The sequence below is a fragment of the Myotis daubentonii genome, chromosome 1, assembly GCF_963259705.1.
Source record: "Myotis daubentonii chromosome 1, mMyoDau2.1, whole genome shotgun sequence".
In the NCBI taxonomy this organism is placed as follows: domain Eukaryota; kingdom Metazoa; phylum Chordata; class Mammalia; order Chiroptera; family Vespertilionidae; genus Myotis; species Myotis daubentonii.
The window spans coordinates 141,293,195-141,316,196 of record NC_081840.1 but is presented as its reverse complement, the minus strand read 5'-3'; the positions used below and the strand labels follow the sequence as shown (position 1 = coordinate 141,316,196).

The window sequence follows — 23,002 nt, the reverse complement described above, 5'->3', positions numbered from 1 at the left end:
CGAGGAACGTGCGCTCCACCTTCAGTCCAGCCCCAGGCCTCCCAGCTTCCAGCTTTTCCACATGTTATAAATCTAGGCCACAGAATTTAACAACCAAATGATGTCGTGTCCTCTGCCAGTGTTTTCAATCTTATGTTTGTTTCCTCATTGATGGTGCACTATGGGAGGGAGAGGAGGTGTGCGTCTGCCCAGTCATGCGGCAGTCAGCACGCAGGAGGCCCTCGGTGAGCTTGTGGTTGACAGAGAGCGTGCACTGTGGTTCCCAGTTTATTTCCTACGGTGCATCTCTCTCCAGCAAGACCGCGAGTTCCTCAGTGGCTGGCACGGTGACGAAGACTAACTGATCTGATCTTTTAATATTTTATTTAGAATTTTTACTTGGATAACAAAGGAAAAAAAGAAAGCAAGGAAACAAATGAGAAGATGAATGCTAAGAACAAGGAATGCTTACTGGAGGTAAGTTAATTTTGCACAATAGAAGAAAAGAGGAGGACGTTACCTGTACTCACACACTTCCTTATGAGGTTGGGGCTATTATTGCTCCATTTTTTCAAGGAAAGAAACTGAGGTTTAGTTACTTTCCCACGGTCACAGTGCTAAGTGGTCAAGAAGGCTTCAAGTCTAATTCAGCAGCCAGGACTCTGAAGCACCATGGAGTTCTCCCTCTCTTTAGGCAAACAGCATGCAATATAAATATACTAGAGGCCCGGTGGATGAATTCATGCACGGGTGGGGTCCCTAGGCCTGGCCAGCGATCAGGGCCTATCGGGCCATCTCACACAGCCCTGTCGGGGCCTGCCAGGCCAGGGGGAGGGACAGGGGAAGGACTGCGGGAGGTTGGCCAGTGGTGGGAGGTTAGCCAGTGGCGGGAGGTTGGCTGTGGGAGTACATTGACCACCAGGAGGCAGCTCCTGCATTGAGTGTCTGCCCCCTGGTGGTCAGTGAGCATCATAGCTACTGGTCAACCAGTCATTCCCATCATTTGGTCATAACGGTTGCTTAGGCTTTTATATGTATAAATACCTTCAATCAGAGCTGTAGACAAAAATAACTATTAGCTTAAAGGCTAGTTTGCCACAGTTTGTTTAAATGTGAACAAAATGTATCTTACCTTTCATGTGTTTATATAATTGGAATCTCAATTTCAGGAAAGCTTCTGTGGAACATCTGTCATTGTGCCAGAACTTGAAGGAGCTCTTTATTTGAAAGAAGATGGAAAGAAATCCTGGAAAAGGCGCTATTTCCTTTTACGAGCTTCTGGAATTTATTACGTACCCAAAGGGAAGACTAAGGTTAGAAAGGGAAAAATCTAGTAAAAAAAAGTGTCATGGAAGTGAAACTAAAGAAATCTTCAGGTGGCAATTTAAATACACTTACGTTGTTGTGAGAGTGATGTTATTACAATATTTATACTAATATTTACCCTATTGGGATAGATTTATAGAAATCCTCTTGTAATATTTCCCATAGCTCTCTCTTGAAGGTGAAGAATTTTATCTGTTTAAAGTCAGGTTTCAAAAATTATGACCAAGACCTAGCCAGTTTGATTCAGTGGATAGAGAGTCGGCCCACAGACTGAAGAGTTCTGGGTTCGACTCTTATCAAGGTACATACCTTGGTTGCATGCCTGATCCTTGGCCCCAGTCAGGGCGGGTGCAGAAGGCAACTAATCAATGTGTCTCTCTCACATCGATGTTTCTCTCTCTCTCTCTCTCTCTGTCTCTCCCCCTCCCTTCCACTCTCTAAAAAATAAAAATAAAATAAAATAAAAATCCTTGGGTGAGGATTAACAACCACAACAAAAAAATTATGCCCAACGCATTTTTCTAGAGATTAATTTGTTACTTTGTATACTTATTCCTGAGAATTTTCCCCCCTGTGTTGACTATTTTGTTCTATAGTCATAGTAAAATTTCTTTTATCTGGGATCATAGAGGTATTAGAAGTATTGATAGATCTCCATTTAGATTTTAGCCCTTAACCTCTGAACATGGAGTTGTCTTCTGAGGTGTACTATATGCATTTTCCTAATTTAGCAGAGTTCCTCAGACGTCATTTAATTTTTCCTTGGTGATTCAGAGTTAGTGCCTCAGATCTACAAGCATAGAGTAAGTTCTTCTTTGAAATATCATTTTGACTCTCATTTTGACCATTATCTTTTTCAAAGACCCTTCTTAGAGGCTCAGGGCTTTTCCACCTTTTGTTTATCTTTGAAAACTTTAGAATCTCTCTCATCTCTATCTGGGGTGAGCCAGAACATTTTGCCTGCACTGCCCAATCCAGGACACCACCAAATGGAATATTCACAAGTTGCAGGCTTCTTCTGATAGGCTTGACCCACAACCCCATGCAGGTGAAGTCGTGGTGAATATGCAGGTCTGCGCCCAGAATCTATGAGACAATGTTATCTCTATTGGAATGCAGGAGAGGCATTATGGGTAATGCTTGGTCCAAGGCAGCTACTAGTAGCTCCTACTGATACAGTCCCAGCTGTGCCATCTTCAGTCCAGTCCTACGCTGGGGACGTCACAGTTGACCCACTCATGATTTGTTTTATTTTAGAAATGCTATGTCTTTGGCATTTACATATAAATGAGACATAGCTAAACCTACTACAAACAACACCCCTAGTGATGTTACAATAGGGCAACATACTTTCTCTCACAGCTGCTACTAACAGTGGAGTGGAGGAATTAGCCAGTAAGTCAAGAAAAAGAATAAAAATGTAATTATTGGAAAAGAAGAGGCAAAAATTATCTTTATTCACAGTTGACACAATTGTCTATCTAACTATATAAGACACTCAATGGAAACACTATTAGGATCAAATAAACTTACCAAATAAGAAATTGTTTTTCTTTACACAAACAATATGCAAATTAAAATATAAAGCAAAAGGTTTCATGCATAGCAGAAATAAAAAATACAAAATACCTAACAATCAACAAGAAATGTTGAAAGCTTATGTGGCATAAAATATAAAATTTAATAAAGGAAGTGAAATAACTGAATGAATAGAAATGTAACATGTTACTAGACGGAAAGATTAATTCTTCCCCCCAAATTTTCTATATATTCAATCCCAAGAAAAATTTCAGTTGAATTCATTTTACTTGAATTTCACAGAGTGTTTCTAAAATTAATCAGAAAGATGACACCACAAAAATTGTGAAGAACATTAAGGTAGAATTCCTCCTCAAAAAAACAGACAAACGTAGGACAGGTAGAGACAAGCAGATAAACAGAGAGCCATCTAATAGAAAGGAAATTAAAGTAAGCATTTTACAGCAAAGGAGGGAAATGTACTATGCAATAAGTAGCATTGAAAAAAATGTACATCCACTTAGAAAAATAAATTTAGGCCTTATACCATGTTCTAAATCAAATTCTAGATTAATTAAACACATTTAGGAAAAAGGAATATAAAATCTTAGAAGAAATATACATTAATATTTTCATAATCTAGGCATGGAGTAGCCTTCTTAAGCAAGACTAAAACCCAAGATTATAAGGAGAAAATTGACAGATTTGATGTACAAAGTTGTTCTTAATTCCTCATGGCCAAAGATCCAAACAAGAAATTAAAGACTTGCTATAGAGTCCGAGAATACAACTGCAGCTTGTATAATCAAGTATGAAGACCAATAAAATACAAAGAGTTCAGCAAATCAATAAGAACAAGATAAATATACTCATAAAAAAAGGCAAAGGTTATTTAGTCAGAATTGACAGGAAAAGGAATATCAGTAGCCACTGAATAAGTTAAAAATTGATCTATCTTACTAAAAGCAGGGAAATGTAAATTAGTGAAATATTTCCTCCCATAAGATTGATAATATTAACAATATTGATACTATCCAAATTTCAGCAGGAGTGGGTAAGAAAAATGGCACTCTCTTGCACAGAGGTTGGAAGGTAAATTGGTATAAAATGGTATTTATAGTAAAATTTCACTCGTGTTTCAAAAATTGTGTGTGTGTAAGAATATGTATGTATGTATGATATCTCCACATACATATGTGTATAAATGCTTACCCAAAAACATGTGGAAGTGTACTACTAAACTATTAACAATAGTATTTATGGAGAAAAGAGTGGAATTAGAAAAAGGAATGATGAAGGAAGATTTTCATTTTATTAGGTATATTTGCATTGTTCTTTAAATTATAATGAATATGTTTTATTTTTCTAATTAAAAAGTTAAAACTTTGAAAATCTAGAAGAAAATATCATATAAGAAAAAAACAACAACCATAAATAAAGGAATAATTGGGCACTGAGGTGTAGCAATTCTGCCCTTCACTCTATTCACTAACTAGGTAAAGAATTATAGAATGTGATGGGGGGGAAGAGTAATAGAACAAATTTGTAACTGAAGTGTAACCAAATATGTAGATTAGAGGTAGCAGCCTTCACAATGCATGTTATACATGGGGGAGAGATCTGTTTCCGTAGCAACACCATGGACAATAAAGAGGAAGTATGAAAGGAATCTTTTTTCCTCAGGAAGAAGTGCATGAAGTGTGTGCTGTTTTCCTGAGCATCACATTTACCTCTCACTGTTCCTCCTGAAGGGGACTTTTTTTTTTTTTTTTAATGCTCAATCATGAAATCCATCACTGACTTAGAATGGCAAAAGCCAAAATGACATTTCTGATAAAGTGGCTGGTTACCTTGTCATGTCAATAATGATGCCTCAAGGTTAACTAGTCCGCTCTGCCCCTGGGAGTCCATGCGCAGGTGCCAGAACAGCAGTGGAATCTTTCACTCCACTCTTGGGCCTGTGGCACGCCGTTTTAGGTGAACTCCATTGCTTCTTAAAATGCAGGCTTAGCATTTAGGAAGCTAAACATGATAGATGCTTCAATAAATTACCTAAAATTCAACATTTTTCCACTAAAACATCATTCTTAGTTGTGCCCTCAAGAACAACCTTGGAAAAATATTAACCGTCAACTGTGTTAAGGATTGTTTTTTTCTTTCTCTTTCAGACATCTCGAGATCTGGCGTGTTTTATACAGTTCGAAAATGTCAACATTTACTATGGGATTCAGTGTAAAATGAAATATAAAGCACCCACTGACTACTGCTTTGTTTTAAAGGTATGTTGTAAGAAGTCTTTACTTTATGTCTATATGCAATGTGAGTTAATATTTCCTTTTAAGGAAAAAAAAATGTCAAATGTCATATAGTCAACCGCAAGTATAATATAGTAAGCTTTTTATTTTAAACCAATATAGGAAAGGAGGAAACATTTCTACCAGCTCAGATCATTTCCCAAGTCTACAACTTTACAGCGACTCTGTCTGACAGCTGGGCGATTACCAGAGGGGAAGTGGGATGGGGAAGGTAGAAGAGGATAAAGTAGGGAAGCAGGGGTAAATGGTGATGGAAGGAGACTGCACTTGGGGTGGTGAATACACAATACAATAAACACCTCAAACCTATATAATTTTATTAACCAGTGCCACCCCAATAAACTCAATTTTTAGAAAAAGAAAAAATTAAAGTGAATCTGTATGGGCTTCTTTATTGCTTATGAAAAGGAAAGCTCTACATTTTGAACAAATTTATGTACAATTTTATTGATAATACTGAATAAGTTTTTTAGTTCATTACTTATTGGATCCTTATTCCATTGTAAGAAGATTTTAGAAATTAGGAACTTGACATGTCCCGGTTGTGGGCCCGATCCCCAGTAGGGGGCGTGCAGGAGGCAGTGATCAATGATTCTCTCTCATCATCGATGTTTCTATCTCGCTCTCTTCCTCTCCCTTCCTCTCTGAAATCAATAAAAATATACTAAAAAAGGGGGGGGGGATGATGACTGGGAAGATACCAAGAGCTAATTCACAATTTAAAAAAAAAAAAAGATTCATTCATTTATTCAATTTTCATTGAATGCTAGCTATCTGCTAGGCACTGTCCCAGGTGCTAGGAATATAGAAGTGAACTGAACATATGATAACCCCTGTCCTCATGGAGTTTACATTCAGTGTGTGGGAAATGGTAATAAACAAAAAGCATGCAATGTAATGTCAGGGCATGATAAGGCTGTGGTTATGAAGCAGGGTAGAGGACAGATGTGCCCGGACTGGGGCCAGGAGTTCTTTGGATGAGGTGTTCAGGGAATAGCTCTCCAAGGGAGACCTTCAACCAAAAGATGTGAGTGAAGTGAGTGAATAAGAATTACCTGGAGGAGACCATTCCAGGGACAAGAACAATAAGTTCTTGCAAAGGCCCTGAGATGGAGCCTATTGGGGTCAGAAGGGACAGAGAGCGATGAGGAGAATGCCCTGCCTACTGCAGGTTCCTGCACTTCCTTCTCTGTTCCTGGCAGAGGAAGGGCAATGAGAATAATGGCAAACACTTAGCATCTGGGTTGAGTGTTTTAAGAATTTTACATATACGAACTCATTTAATCCTTTTATCAACCTTATGAAGTGAGAGCTGTGATTCTCCCTCATTTATAGACGTGGAACCAGAATGAGACGCCAGGTGGGGCCTCAGAGGCCGCTACTCTCTCAGACACTATTTACTAGGAAACAAAATACCTTCTCCTACCCGCCGGACACCACCGCCAGCACCCCTGAACCGTGTCTTCATTGTGTTCCTATCTGACCCTGTGGTCCAGGTTTGGAATCCTGAGACCCTGAGAAATGACCAGAATGGAGGCCCTCATTTCCATGTGGACGGTTCCATGCACTTCATCTCTGACGTGTTGCCCACATCTCTCAAGTAGGGAGAAAAGTTCTGAAATGCTGGTCAGTAAACTGGCTGAATACAGATTCCAGGGCCCTGGACCCATTGAATCAAAATATTTGAGGATGGGGCCCAGGAATATCCATTTTTCTTAAGTTCAGTGTCCTCAGTCTAAACGTCAACAATCAGGACTTAGCTGGTGATGAAATACCCTCCCGAGTGGACAAACAGGATGAAAGTTGTCAGAAGGACCAAAGGCCCAAGCCCCAGTGCCAGGGCCATGGACGGGAGCAGGGATGGCCGGCTGGAGAAAGACAAGATTTCGGGCCTAGAAGTCCCCAAGATGGGACTTTAGACACAGTGAACAGACTCAGCTTCCTGTGCCGACACACATTTGGGACTAGGTCCTAGCGTCACAGCCTAAGTTGAATTATCAGACTGGCACGCAGGTTATCCTGGGCACTGCTGCAGATGGAGTGCTGGGACCCAGGGTATTGGACTAGAACTTTTAAAACCCTCATCTCCAAGGCCTGTGTCTCCAGGAAAGAGTTGGGGAAGAAAGCTCAGAGGTGGAGAAGCCCGCAGGCCTCATGGATCTAGGAACCAACAAGAGTCAGGGGCAACCCTAGCAGAACATGTATTTCCTTCTTTCTCACAGCGTTGATCTGTTCTGGCCTCAAGCCAGTTTCTTTATGTGCCATCACCCTGCTCATTTTGCTCTTTTGCATGCTTGTCAGTTCCTCCCCAAAATATTGGGAATATTTATTAGTTTTCTGAGTATAAGACTCTGTCACCATTTGGAGAACTTATTTGTTTATGAACATTTTGGTCACATATTTCCCTTTCTGTCCACTATCGAAAGAATTGTTGATATTCAAATATTTCACTGGGATAAGCAGATTTACAGATTTCAAAAAATACACACATACATTTCAAAAGGAATGCAACATATGGGGAAGTATGTTAAGAGATTGCATGATTCCACCCTAGCCAATTTGGCTCAGAGGACAGAGCATTGGCCTACAGACTGAAGAGTCCCAGTTCGATTCTGGTCAAGGGCACATGCGTGGGTTGTGGGCTCAATCCCCGGTAGGGGGCATGCAGGAGGCAGCTAATCAATGATTCTCTCTCATCATTGATGTCTCTCTCTCTCTCTTTCCCTCTCCTCTTTCTGAAATTAGTAAAAATCTATTTTTTAAAAAATAAAAGAAGATTGCATGATTCCGTGGACACATACTGACTGATAAGTCCAGCCAAGAAGGTTTTTATTCCCCAGGCACCCCTTCTACTGGTAATTATGGTGTGAGCCTCCTACTCATCTTTATTTACTCAGCAGTTGGTGTATTTCTTAACACCCAGAAGTATTTGTGGAATGTGTGGGGCCTCAGTTCTAGTTAGGGTTCTGCCACTCTCTTTGGACTTGGACACATGGCTGACTCTCTCTGGCACTTGGTTTCCTCATGTGTAAGTTAGAGGATCTGTAAGTTCCCTTTTAACAGTGATGTTCTGCAATTGCCCTGACCTCTGTGCTCCGTGCTGAGCTTCTCTCTTTTTATGGTAGAGTCAATCAAACCAATTGCAAAAGAGTCTAGCTTGTGGAACTGAACCAGCATTTTTTCCTTAAACCGCTTTGCAAATAATTTTGCAACAAAAGGCTCAGTTAGGCAGTAAACCCCTTGGCAAGGTCCCAAAACATGACTGGAGAACCAGCACAGTGACTTGCTATATGATGGCCGGGGAGCCAAAAGGATTTCTGTGTTAACAAGGGAGCCGGGAAGGAGCCTGGTGTCTACCAGGTAACTCACCTTAGAACCATAAAATCTAAGCATTGCAAGAGTTCCTCGAGGTCATCTGATGCTTAATTCTGCTGCATATGTTCATAGTACATGTGTGGTGTAAGGATATCAGTGAGGTTCCCCCATTAATGTTGGAGAAAATGAACCAGGGTCTGTATACCTGTCTCCTCATCATAGAAGGAGCCACTGATAGAACGCAAGTTCAAGAGTTCTTGCTTCTCAGATGTATTACAAAGCCACTGTTCTCAAAACTTTGTGGTACTGGCACAAGAACAGGCATATAGATCAATGGAATAGAATAGAGCGCCCAGAAATCGGCCCGAACCAATATGCTCAATTAATATTTGACAAAGGAGGCAACAACATACAATGGAGCCAAGATAGTCTCTTCAATAAATGGTGTTGGGGAAATTGGACAGATATATGCAAGAAAATGAAACTAGACCACCAACTTCCGCCATACACAAAAATAAACTCAAAATGGATAAAGGACTTAAATGTACGACAGGAAACCGTAAAAATTCTAGAAGAATCCAAAGGCAACAAAATCTCAGACATATGCCGAAGCAATTTCTTCACTGATACAGCTCCTAGGGCACTTGAAACTAAAGAGAAAATGAACAAATGGGACTACATCAAAATAAAAAGCTTCTGCACAGCAAAAGAAACCATCAACAAAACAACGAGAAAACCCACTGTGTGGGAAAACATATTTGCCAATGACATATCTGATAAGGGCCTAATCTCCAAAATTTATAGGGAACTCATACAACTCAACAAAAGGAAGATAAACAATCCAATCAAAAAATGGGCAAAGGACCTAAATAGACACCTTTCAAAAGAGGACATTCAGAAAGCCAAGAGACATATGAAAACATGCTCAAAGTCACTAATCATCCGAGAGATGCAAATCAAAACAACAATGAGGTACCATCTCACACCTGTCAGACTGGCTATCATCAACAAATAAGCAAACGACAAGTGCTGGAGAGGATGTGGAGAAAAAGGAACACTTGTGCACTGCTGGTGGGAATGCAGACTGGTGCAGCCACTATGGAAGACAGTATGGAGTTTCCTTAAAAAACTGAAAATGGAACTCCCATTTGACCCTGTGATCCCACTTCTAGGAATATATCCCAAGAAACCAGAAACACCAATCAGAAAGGATATATGCACCCCTATGTTCATAGCAGCACAATTCACCATAGCTAAGATCTGGAAACAGCCTAAGTGCCCATCAGTAGATGAATGGATTAGAAAACTGTGGTACATCTACATGATGGAATACTATGCTGCTGTAAAAAGGAAGGAACTCTTACCATTTGCAACGACATGGATGGAACTGGAGAGCATTATGCTAAGTGAAATAAGCCAGTCAATGAAGGAAAAATACCACATGATCTCACTCATTCATGGATAATAGAGACCATTATAAACTTTTGAACAATAATAGATACAGAGGCAGAGCTGCCTGAAACAGATTGTCAAACTGCAGCAGGAAGGCCAGGGAGGGTTGGGGGGCAGGAGGTGGGGGGTAAGAGATCAACCAAAGGACTTGTATGCATGCATATAAGCATAACCAATGGATATAAGACACTGGGGGATATGGGAGGCTAGGGGACTGTCAAGGGTGGGGGGGAAAAATGGACACATATGTAATACCCTTTGTAATACTTTAAGCAATAAAAAAAAAGAAAGAAAGAAATGGGTAGTAGGAATAATAAAGCCACAGCTGAAGTTTAATAATGACCAATTTAAAAAAAAAAAAAAAGAGTTCTTGCTTCTCTTTTACGCTCAAAAGCCATATGTTTAAGGGAATGGCCACGTTTCACTCTATTTGGATGAAATTGTTTATTGTGCTATTTCTGTGGATACCTCTACTTACGTTGCTTTGTGCATTTCATTGCAAGAACAATGCGAGTTATAGTCTGCTCCTGGGAGCCTGGCTCTCACATGGCATGCACCAAATAAATAAATAAATACTTTCAATATGGCAAAACCAAAGTAACAATGTCACCTTTTTCAATTTCTCAGAAAAAAAACACAAACCTGCTTTCTAAGAACAATTATAAACATTAAGTTGCTGAAGTGACCATGTTTTCCCCTCCTATTTGACAGTCAGAACAAGAACCTTGTTCCAGGTTAGGGAACTGTGTTTCTGGTGCTGAAAGAGGAGGACTTGGTTTGTCTCTGTGAGTTTTATGTTGAAAGGAGTACTTCGGGCATCTGTGGAATGTCACGTTCCATTGAGGGAATGAGTCCTCAGCTTAGTGTACTTTTTTCATCAGTGTGACCTGATTAGTTAATGTAACAAATCCTCTTTTTGCTGGTGGATCACATTATTTGAGTTGATGGTCAGTTTCACTTTTAAGGGACTCAACGGGACTCAAATGGGATAACATTTACAAAAATGAAATCTAATACTCAGAATTAATAAGGAAGCATTGAACCCAAATAAAATCGTGTTACACATTGAAAAGTGTGTGTTGCCATCTGCCGGCCAGAATGGAAAAGGACAGGCTACATTCAGGAGCCTAATGTGGAGCTCAGGAGAGAGGAAGCCTGTGGAACTGGTTCAAGTGACACTGACACAAATTCTGAGGGCTGAGGGACCTCAATAAAGGGAACAGTTTATGCAAAGATAAAAGTATAGCCCTAGCCAGTTTGGGCTCAGTAGATAGAGCCTCGGCCTGTGGGCTGAAGGGTCCCAGGTTCAATTCCAGTCAAGGGCACATGTCCAGGTTGCAATAGGGGCATGCAGAAGGTAGCCAATCAATAATTCTCTCTCGTCATTGATCTGTCTCTCTCTCCCTCTCTAAAATCAATAAAAATATTCTTTAAAAAAAGATCCTATATAATAAAAGCGTAGTAGGCAAATTGTCCCCTTGACCCTGAGTTTGACCAGGGGGCAGCTGTTGGGGTGGGAGGGGGTAGTAGAGGGTGCTGGGGAGGGAAGCCCTGCACAGCATCAGGTGGCCGGGGAAAGAGAGGGAGTGCACTGGGCCTCTATTAAAAGTATAAAGGTAGACTTTTGTCAATTGGCTCAAAGGCAAAAAGGAGGAATTTTTTATAATTTCTGAATTTTCCTGAGGCATCTTTAGAGTTTGGAATTTTGGCTTAATAGCTTGATAAAAATGCATGAATTCTAGGGGGTAGGACAAGCGATTCCAAGCTTCTAGTGGACCATGGGTAAAATATATAGTAACCTGTCTGAGCCTTGGTTTTCTCATTTTTTAAACCAAAAATTACTAACCTCTCACCAAGCTCTCCAAATCTCTGTGGGTCTTGTTATTTGTTCTGGGCACAGTCAGCAATACCACTGACTCTTACTGGCTGTGTCATTAGATAGATCAGCAAGGTGACTACTCCAAATGCTGCTTCTCAGATTCAAACTGAAGTTCAAAGCACAATGACCTTGGCTAAGATCAACTTTGAAAATAGCCACTTCCTTGAAGGTCAGTGATTAAGCCAAAAGCAAAACTGAAGTGGGGAGATCTGTGCAATAAATACTCTGAGAGAAGTGACAGCTTCGTTCCCTTCCTGCCCACCGAAGGTGGCGTCCAGCTCTCTTGGCATTCTGCCAGGGTTCTTGTCCCAGCATCAAGAAGGGTTCAGGAATCTGGAGAAGGCTGTGCGTAGATGTTAAATAAGAATCTGGGGACTAATAAAGAGTCCAGAGACGAGATATAATTTTGAAAGGCATTTGGGGGTCAGAGGAGCTTAGCTAAAGGAGCTAAGTTCTAAGGTCTTAAGTCTAAGGTGTTAGGTTCTCCTCATCCCCAGGACCCTATGCTTTTTATTAACACAACTTTTCCTGAAGCGAGGCAGAGATATACACTTCAAAGGGTCAGGGTTTAGTACAGAGTCCATTGTCAGAATGGGGGAATTAGCCTACGGTTGTTCAGGTATTTGGCCAGTAGGAGGGAATAACATGTAGAGTAAGATGCCTTTTAGCTGTCTGGCAGCCACAATCAATTTAATGTATCCTATTCAGGTTTGAGGAAATGCTTTTAGCCGTTTCCAGATGCAGATGACTACATGTGTGACTCAACCCTGTTGAGTCTCCCAAGTTTCATCAACCTTTTGATGAAACTCTTAAAATTGTGACATGCTGGAATTGGTCTCCGGCAGCATTCCATCTCGCTTTCAGCACCACCCGCAATTTTATGCTGATCCTAGTAAGATTAACGAACTCCTCTGAGAAATGGAGGAAGATAGAGGTGGTAGCATGTGCCTGAGCACACACACAAAATGGTTATGGTTGGAAATTATTTCTCTCTGTATCACAAACTTCATGAAAAATTATAAAGACCGCCAAAACCGTTTTGGCTCAGTGGATAGAGCGTCGGCTTGCGGACTGAAGGGTCCCGGGTTCGATTCCGGTCAAGGGCATGTACCTGGGTTGCGGGCACATCCCCAGTGGGAGATGTGCAGGAGGCAGCTGATCGATGTTTCTCTCTCATCGATGTTTCTAACTTTCTATCTCTCTCCCTTCCTCTCTGTAAAAAATCAATAAAATATATTTTAAAAAAATTATAAAGACCCATGAAAATGTACATGGTTCTCATCTCAGAACCTAGATTTGGTTGCTGGCCCCTCGCCTTATGGCCATAAGACTTCTGGTGAACAGGAATTCTTGCACTTGTTTATTTCTCTTAACAATAATTTCCACCTTTTGCCCGGAATACTGAGCTTGTACCAGGCCATGTATGAAGCCCTGGGGGTCTTCACACTGAATGGCAGACATGGTTCCCACCCTCATGGAGCACACAGGCTACCAGAGACAGAGGCATAAAACAGAAATCACAAAGGCAATGAGGATTCAGAAAGATGGGTGCAAGGGATCTATATGACCAGGGACCTGTGTCTCTCTTTCCCTTCGTGCCTGCCCATATCACTGTTCTCACTGTGAGCTCTGGGAAGGCCTGATGATTCCTAGTGCAACACCCAAGGACATTGCCACTTGAGATTAGACAGAATTATTGCATCTCCAGACCATCCATCCAGAGACCAAAAATGGCCCATTTGGGTAGGAGATCACAGTTAAGAAAGGATAATTCTAGGCTATCAGACTACAGACTGAAGGGTCCCAGGTTCGATTCTGGTCAAGGGCACATGCCCGGGTTGCGAGCTCAATCCCCAGTAGGGGGCATGTAGGAGGCAGCCAAATAATGATTCTCTCTCATCACTTGTGTTTCTATCTCTTTCTCCCTCTCCCTTTCTCTCTGAAATAAATATAAACATATTAAAGAAAGAAAGTATAATTCCTAAGTAGCAGAAATAACCTTAGGATTGACTGGGAATCACAAAAAACATTATTAATTCTGTGACATAAGAATCATATTAGGTAAATTCTCTAATCTGATAAATGGAAAAATTTCTTGTGGGGCTAGAAAAATGATAGTAGTGAAAGCTTTCAAAGGTTAAAAAAAGCAGAAACGAAAATCATAATTGGTAATATAGTAAGAAGTGCTTATGATAAATCATGTCCCAGATTTCCTAAATCCCTTCAAAATTTAGCCCATTTTAAAAGTATCGCTCTTACCAATCCTAAAATTACTCCCAGTAACTATTGCCACCATCTCAGGAAATCACATACATTGTTAGAGTTTTTTAATTTTTTTTGAAATAGTATAGAGTTATACACCTGAAACCTATATGATTTTATTAACCAATATCACCCGAATAAATTCAATTTAAAAAGTTTAAAATTTTTTTGAAAAGCACTGATGAATGAAGAGTTTATGAATGGTCTTTGAAATGACTATTTTCTAGCATCCCCAAATTCAGAAGGAGTCCCAGTACATCAAGTATCTCTGCTGTGATGATGACAGAACTCTAAACCAGTGGGTCACGGGAATACGGATCGCAAAGGTGAGTGAGCATTTGGACTCCACCCTATCTTGAATTTGAATTTGCTGACCACCTGCTTGGCCTTCCAGTCTTTGTGTTCTTGTAAAACAGTTGATCCATTCTTTTCTTTCCCCCCCACCCCCCCGCCCAAGTTTGTAAGTACTAGCTTTTATTTTATTTTATTTACTAGGGGCCCGGTGCACGAAATTCGTGCACTGGGTGTGTGTGGGGGGGAGTGTCCCTCAGCCCAGCCTGCCCCCTCTCACATACTGGGAGCCCTCAGGCGTTGACCCCCATCACCCTCCAATCGCAGGATCGGCCCCTTGCCCAGGCCTGACACCTCTGGCCTAGGCGTCCGGCCCGGGCAGTGGGGACCCGCAGCTGCAGCGGCCCCGCGATCGTGGGCTTCGCTTTAGGCCCAGGCAAGGGACCCCTAGCTCCTGGGACTGCCAGCTTCGACTGTGCCCAGCTCCCATCGCTGGCTCCACCCCTACTTCCTGCTATCACTGGCCAGGGCGGAAAAGGCGCCTGATTCTCCAATCATGGCTGGGGGGCAGGGCAAAGGCGGCCCTGGGGCCGCCTTTGCCCTGCCCCCCAGCTCTTAGCTCCCCTCTGGGTTTCCAATCACTGTCAGTGGCAGGGGGCTGCTTCCTGCTTTCCCTTTCGCCTCCCTGAATTGTGCCTACATATGCAAATTAACCGCCATCTTGTTGGCAGTTAACTGCCAATCTTAGTTGGCAGTTAATTTGCATATAGCCCTGATTAGCCAATGAAAGGGTAGCTCATACGCCAATTACCATTTTTCTCTTTTATTAGTGTTGATTTTTAATTTTGTTTTATTGCTTGAAGTATTACAAAGAGTAATACATATGTCTCCTTTTTTTTCCCCTTGACCTTTGGGGAGGGTTGGGGGGTGGGGGTAAGAGATCAACCGAAGGACTTGTATGCATGCATATAAGCATAACCAATGGACACAAGACACTGGAGGGGGGGTGGTATAGGAGGCCGGGGGAAGGTCAAGGGGGATCCATTCTTAATATGTCCATGCCACCAATATTATTTGTTTGCCCATTGTATTTTTTAAGTAGGTGACAGAGATAGAAACATAGACCTCTCCTATGACCTGAGAATCAGAGGTTTACTTTCACATGAGACTTTTCAGATCTCTGTTTACTCATGGAGAGCATTGCAAGTGTAGTGTGTAATTAAGAAACGTGAGGTGTAATTACATACACAAGGTGTAGAATTACACAAAGTCATATAATCAGAATTCCATAGCTAAAGCTCTCCTCTAATGTCTAAGTAAAAGTAGTAACTGTCTCTGCTAATCTGGAAAATTATTTAACACATGAAATAACACAGTTAAAAATCTCAGGTATAAATTTTTACTCCCCAAAAACTTTACTAATAGCCTACCTGTTGACCACAATTGCCAATAACATAAACATCTAATTAACACTTTTTTTTCATCCTCACTGGAGGATATGCTTATTGATTTGAGAGAGAGAAAGAGAGAGAAACATCAATCAGCTGCCTCCACTACACATCCCAACCAGGGATCGAACCTGCAACCTGGGTACATGCCCTGAACGGGAATCAAACCTGCCACCTTTTGGTGTATGGGGGGCAAGGCTATAACCAACTGAGCCACCCGGCCAGGGCAACACATATTTTATATGGTATATGTATTATATACTGTATTCTTATAATAAAGCTAGAGAAAACATAGTATTAAGAAAATCATAAGGAAGAAAAAATATATTTATGGCATTTATTGAAAAAATCTGTATATAAGTGAACCCACGCATTTCAAACCTGTATTGTTCAAGGATCAACTGTATTAAAAAAACAACTTGAGAAAAGAGTAAAAAGAGTACTCATGAAGTATTTCCCCCCTCAATATGTACATTGCAAATGAGTGCAGAATTTGGGATAAATAGATGACTCTTTGCTGCTTTTGTGTTTCCTCCCTAGTACGGAAAGACTCTCTATGACAACTATCAGCGGGCCGTGGCAAAGGCTGGGCTGGCCTCTCGGTGGACAAACCTGGGCACTGGCAATGCAGCTACACCAACTCCGCCTTCTACAGGTACCACACAGAGCAGAAATTCTGACACCTCTTCGAGCTCAGAGTATTAGGGTTTTGGCCGGTGGTGCAAGCTGTGAAAGAATTCACAACTGAGAGAAGAGATGGATGCAGAGAAAGGGAGTTTATTTTACTTTCCATGAAGGGAAAGGGCCAGTGCATTGCTAATCAATACAAGGGCAAGAAAGGAAAGTGACTTCCCCCTTTTAAGCCCTGGCTGTTGCTAAGCAACAAGGAAGTTGCGCACATATCAGGGGGGTTATAGTTTGTTCCTTAGGGCAGATGTCCTAAGGAGGTGTCTTTATCAGCATCTTCACAAGCCTGTAAAACACGCTTAGAGCAAACGCTATGATGAAGAGTTCAAAAGAGGCTTGTTTGAAGGAGAGGGTGGAAGGGCTCTTTCTACTAATTATCCCCGAGTTGTGAAAACAGCAGGTAAGAGGATGAAAGAATGTAGCCTTGAAAGTAACTGTCCCTCAGTTTGAGCAGAGGAGCTGTTTGAATCAGAGAAGCTAACAGTGTTGGGGTTTAATGACCAGGTGCTCCTCATAAATTGTGGAAGGCCACAGCAAAGGAAAAGAAAGGCCTTTTTCTTGTCCTTACACAGAGCTCATGTTCAAACTCATCCAACACATCTTAGAAAAACAGAACTTTGTAGACAGTACAGAATTTATTTCTCTTCTGATGATCAGGCTCAAGGTCTACACATAGTGCCCTGGTCGGGTGGCTCAATTGGCTGGAGCGTTCTCCCACACCAAAAGGCTGCGGTCTGATTCCCGGTCAGGGCACATACCTAGGTTGTGGGTTTCATCCCCTGTCATGGCAGGTACAGGAAACATCCGATGGTTCTCTCTCTCTCTCTCTCTCTCTCTCTCTCTCTCTCTCTCTCTCTTTCTCTCTCTCTCTCTCCCCTGCTCACTCTAAAAATCAATAAAAAACAGACACATAGCTACACATATACATGCCTGTATCTGTTTCTTTATAACTGACTTTTGGCAGAGCTTTGACCTTTTTTTCATGATATGCTTGTGGATCAGGTGGTGGTCACCAGCTCAGAGTGAGCTGGTAGGAAGCTGTCTCATCAGAGTACAAGTGTTGTATTTGTCCATGGCTTCATTAGTCTCCACCACACTGCCCACACCAAGGACAAGATCATTCCCTGATGTTTTGCCTCAGTGACATCATGGCTAGAGCTTTGTACCCAATCCTGGACCCACATTTTTTAAAATATTTTTATTAATTTCAGAGAGGAAGGGAGAGGAAGAGAGAGATAGAAACATCAATGATGAGAGACTCATTGATCGGCGGCCTCCTGCATGCCCCACACTGGGGATGGAGCCTGCAACCCAGGCATGTGCTCTTGACTGAAATCGAACCTGGGACCCTTCAGTCCACAAGCCAACGCTGTATCCACTGAGCCAAACCAGCTAGGGCTGGACCCACATTTTAAGGGTAGAATTACAGCTCCTTGTTGTGTCTCTGAGAGCAGGGCAATGAAGGATGAAATAGGGACTACATGCAGCAACATATAGCTTGTGGTTCTTACAACAGCCCTGCAAAGTATAAATTATTATCCCCATGTCACAGGTGAGAAAACTGAGGCTGGGAGAAACTAGTCTAGTATCTTGTCAGTGGCTGAGCTGGAATTCAAACACGTTTATCTTTAAGATAAATAATGGTGAAAGAACTGGAGCCAACTATTAATGGTGGAAAAGTCTGGTCGGTTTTCCAGTGTTGAAGGGTGGTCATAGCAAAGGCCAGCATTTATGTTCTTTGCTGCTTCAAAGGATAAAACCAACTTGAATGTGCGGAAGTTGCAGTGAGGTCAACTAGACTTAATCCACGCTCAGCACCATCTGTGTGCTGATTACCTATAAACATACAAATCACTCCAGCCTTCTCTGTTGACCTCCAAACCGATGTATCCAGCAGTCTGCTCAATGGCTTTCCTGGATACATCACAGACTGCTCAAACCCAGCATCTGTAAAACGGATCTCATCATCTTACCCTCCAAACTTGCTCCTCCATTGCAGTTCTCTGTTTCCATAAACAAGATCATCATCTACCCCATTTCTCATGCAGGACATACCCTCAAATCCAGCCGCTCCTAAATCCTGTTGATTCTTCCTTCTAACTATTGGTCAAATCTGTCCTGTCTTTTCATCTCATCAAACCCAAGCCACTGTCATCTTTCACTTGGCCTCATGCACTGGTTGAGTTGAGTTGGCCTCCAGCTAAGCCTGCACTTGCAGGCTTCTCCCCCTCCATGAGACCTCCCCCTGCCTAAAGAAAGCACTTTGGAAACTTGCCACTGCTCTCAGATAAAGTCCCAAGTCCTTAGCAAGACCAACGAAGATGCATAACATGTGTTTATCCATCTCTCCTGCCTCTTCTCCCTCCCTATCTTCCTGTTCCTACCACACATACCATTTGCTTTTTCCCAGTTCTGTAAATCCCCCAGCACCATCTTTTCTCAGAGACTTTACAGATGCTGTATCCTTACCTATCCCAGGTCTCAAATGAACTGTCCTTTGTAAGCCAGGCATGATTAATAAGCCATGGATGATTATAATCTGTGAGTTCCTTCCTCTAGAGCAGCGGTTCTCAACCTGTGGGTCGCGACCCCTTTGGGGTCAAACGACCCTTTCACAGGGGTCGCCTAAGACCATCGGAAAACACATATATAATTACATATTGTTTTTGTGATTAATCACTATGCTTTAATTATGTTCAATTTCTAACAATGAAATTGGGGGTCACCACAACATGAGGAACTGTATTAAAGAGTCGCAGCATTAGGAAGGTTGAGAACCACTGCTCTAGACTCTGATGGAAAGCATGAGGCCAGGGGCCATTTCTGTCTTGTGCATTATGGTTTCCCCAGAGCCAAGTGCAATGCCTGGCAAATAATAGATGCTTAGCTGGAATTAGAAGATGGTTGTAACAACAAATGAAATAATTATTTAATAGCCATCTCATATGGTGATTAAAGAAAAGTGAATATGTTTAAGGAAAGGGGGAAGGGGACAGGGGACAGGGGACAGGGGACAGGGTATCCAAAGGGAAGGGCTGGCTACACAGTACCTGGCTACACAGCCAAGGGGACATTGGGTTGATGATGGCAGCACCCAGGATGGAGTTTCATCCTTATATGCAGTCACTGGTGGGAAAATTGTCATCAGTGGGTTTGAGGGGCTGAGCTGGTAGGCGTGAAATATGGATGGAATGCAGGTGTGCTATCAGGTGTTTTCAGGACAGTTTCAATTCCTTGTATGGTCTGGCTCCTGGAGTCCATTGAATTTTTCCTGGTGTTATGTTCCCCTGTGGTGGGAAGCTTATAAATGGCTATTAAGGATTGTATTGCCCTATAGTCCTAACAGAGTTTCTCTGAAGATTAAGTAAAATAATGTATGTTAATGTCCTTAATGCTAAATGCACAACAAATGTTAGTTCCATTCCTTCTAAATGATTGCTTAAAGCCAATTTTTAAAGAACACCATTGCAGCAGTCAGATGAGATTTCCATTGATTAAAAAGATGGATCTTGTACATGATGGACTAACCCTTAGTACAGTGGTTCTCAACCTTCTGGCCTTTTAAATACAGCTCCTCATGTTGTGACCCAACCATAAAATTATTTTTGTTGCTACTTCATAACTGTAATGTTGCTACTGTTACGAATCATAATGTAAATATCTGATATGCAGGATGGTCTTCGGTGACCCCTGTGAAAGGGTCGTTCGACCGCCAAAGGGGTCGCGACCCACAGGTTGAGAACCTCTGCCTTAGTAGCTAGTGAATTAACCCAAGTTGGTGCTGCTGTAGAGTCTTATTTATCAAAAATCCTTAGGTTCTGTCATTGACACCAGCCCTACAGAGAACAAACATGCTGAGATTTTTTTTAAATAAACCATACTGGGCGCCGCCCCTGCTTATTAATAAAACTAGAGGACTAGTGCATGAAATTCGTGCACTTGTGGGGGTCCCTCAGCCCAGCCTGTGCCCTCTCGCAGTCTGGGAGCTCTCAGGGGATGTCCGACTGAAGCTTAGGGCTGCTTCCTGCAGGGAGCGGGCCTAAGTCGGCAGTAAGACATCCTTAGCACTGCCGCGGAGGCAGGAGAGGCTCTCGCCACCACCGCTGCGCTTGCTAGCCGTGAGCCCGGCTTCTGGCTGAGCAGTGCTCCCCTTGTGGGAGTGCACTGACCACCAGGGGCAGCTCCTGTGTTGAGCATCTGCCCCCTGGTGGTCAGTGTGCATCATAGTGACCAGTCATTCCACCATTCGGTTGATTTGCATATTAGCCTTTTATTATATAGGATGCTTCAGTGAGCATCTAAAGAGAAAAAAGTCCTCAATGTAAACTTTCTTTCTGTTTACATCTTAGAATTTATTGCCATGAGCACTGGCTGTGTAGGATATTAAGTTCTATAGTAGTGACTAGTGTGGAAGGAACGGAAGGTGAGTTTAGAAGGAAGTGAAGCACTTTCAAATAGAAGGTGAAGTTCATTCTTCTCAGTATGTACAAACATGTACATACACAGTGACCATGGTCACATCTTAGCAACAGAGGCCTGCTTGAGTTCAGTTCTTTTCAAGTTCAGTTCTTGCCAAATATTATTTATTTTCAAAGCCTCTCTCTTCATCTGAACTCACAGCACAAAATAAGTAGGGCTCTCCAAAAATGTTGCAGGGACCTATGTCCATCCAAAGGGCCTGGTCAAAATCAAGCTCTATGATTCTTCCACCACCCACTCCCCCACAAAAAAAAAGTTAAGGTGAACCTCAAAAATGGTGTTTTATTAAAAAATGTGCTTTGCCCTGACTGGTTTGGCTCAGTGGATAGAGCGTCAGCCTACAGACAGAAGGGTCCCAGGTTCGATTCCAGTCAAGGGCATATCCCTTGGTTGGGGGCACACACCCGGTGGGGAGTGTGCAGGAGGCAGCTGATCCATGTTTCTCTCTCATCAATGTTTCTAACTCTCTATCGCTCTCCCTTCCTCTCTGTAAAAAAATCAATAAAATATATTTTTTTTGAAATATATGAAATTTAATCTCATTTTTTTTAAATGTTCTTTGGGGTCAGGAGTTACTGGCTGATTGCACTTACTTGAACCTCAGGCTGTTTGGGGCACTGGTCAAGGAGCCCCCTTCACCCACAGCTGCCTGCCTGAGTCATTGGCCTACAGAGTGGGGTTCCCTCAGAGAGGAGTGATCCCCCGACCTTGAAATTACACACCGTAGGTCAGAACAAGACTGGGGCTGAGGTGAGTGTGGAGCTGGCACGAGCTGTACCTGGGAGAACATGCTGTGACTTCACTTGGTAGGGCTGGAGGCAGTAAGCCCAGGGCCCATTCTGCCTGATGCCGCCTCAGCTTTAGCTGGCAACTTTTCTCTGCGGATCTAGAATCCCTTTCTGCCCACCTCCTCCCTGTAAGGACAGAAAAGGGGCCTTTCTTTTCTTTTCTGTGGCCTTCCACAATTTATGAAAACACCTGGTAGTTACTTCAAACCAAAGATTGTTAGCTCCTCTGATTCAAACTGCAAGACAAGGTAAGCTGCTCTCAAGCCTACATTCTTGCATACATACCCCTTCTCCTTGTTGTTTTTCACAACTCAGGGATAATTAGTAGACAGTTCCCTTCAAACAAGCGTCTTTTGAACTCTTTCATAACTTCTGCTCTAAGCATGTTTTACAGGCTGATAAAGACACCTCCCTAGCACATCTGCCCAGACTAAAAAACAAATTTTCAAATACAAACCCCTTGATGTCTGCTCAATTTCAGCCCTACAAACCCCCCTGCCTTCCTTGTCCAAGGCTTTATGGGGGGGGGGGGGGGGGAAGAGGTTGCTTTTTTTTGATTAGCAATGCAGTGGCCCTCTTCCTAAACTTCCTCTCTGTATCTCTTCTTTAGTTGTGCCCCAAACCCTAACACTCCCCTTTCTCTTTTCCTGCCCTCTCTTCTTTACACTGTTGAACCAGAGTCCTGGAGAAACATGCCCAAGTGGTGCAAGGTCACTGGCTGGGAGGCATAAACCACATGGGACCCACGTGTTTCTGCTATGGTCAACCTACTGAGAAAACATGGAGGCACTGTTCTACATCCAAAGTGCTTAACAATAAGTCATTGATTTTTTGTTGTTGTTGTTGTTAATCCTCACCTGAGGATATTTTTTCCATTGATTTTTAGAGGAACGGAGACAGAAAGAGACAGAGCCTGGCCGGTGTGGCTCCATGGTTGAGCGTTGACCCAGGAACCAAGAGATCTCCAGTTTAGATTTCTGTCAGGTCACACGTCCGGGTTTCGGGCTCGATCTGCAGTAGGGGATGTGCAGGAAGCAGTTTATTAATGAAGTTTCTCTCTCATTGATGTTTCTACCTCTCTATCCCTCTCCCTCTAAAAGTCAATAAAAAACGTATTTTTAAAAATATGTATATGTAGAGAGAAACATCAATTGGTTGCCTCTTACACATGCCCCTACCAGGGCCCGGGATCAAATCTGCAGCCTAGGTACGTGCCTTGACTGGGAATCAAACCCGAGACCCTTCTGTGTACAGGGCAATGCT

At 42.3% G+C, this 23,002-nt stretch overlaps 1 protein-coding gene across 1 annotated transcript in view; it reads left to right on the top strand.

The window, feature by feature from the left end:
* Positions 1 to 23,002, top strand: part of APBB1IP (amyloid beta precursor protein binding family B member 1 interacting protein) — a 111,080-nt gene that overhangs the window by 83,782 nt on the left and 4,296 nt on the right. Inside the window, exons 8-12 of the mRNA XM_059661374.1 lie at positions 370 to 456; positions 1,149 to 1,292; positions 4,992 to 5,102; positions 14,274 to 14,372; positions 16,326 to 16,440. Of these exons, the coding sequence (XP_059517357.1) occupies positions 370 to 456; positions 1,149 to 1,292; positions 4,992 to 5,102; positions 14,274 to 14,372; positions 16,326 to 16,440 (556 nt within the window). The remainder of the gene's footprint in view (positions 1 to 369; positions 457 to 1,148; positions 1,293 to 4,991; positions 5,103 to 14,273; positions 14,373 to 16,325; positions 16,441 to 23,002) is intronic.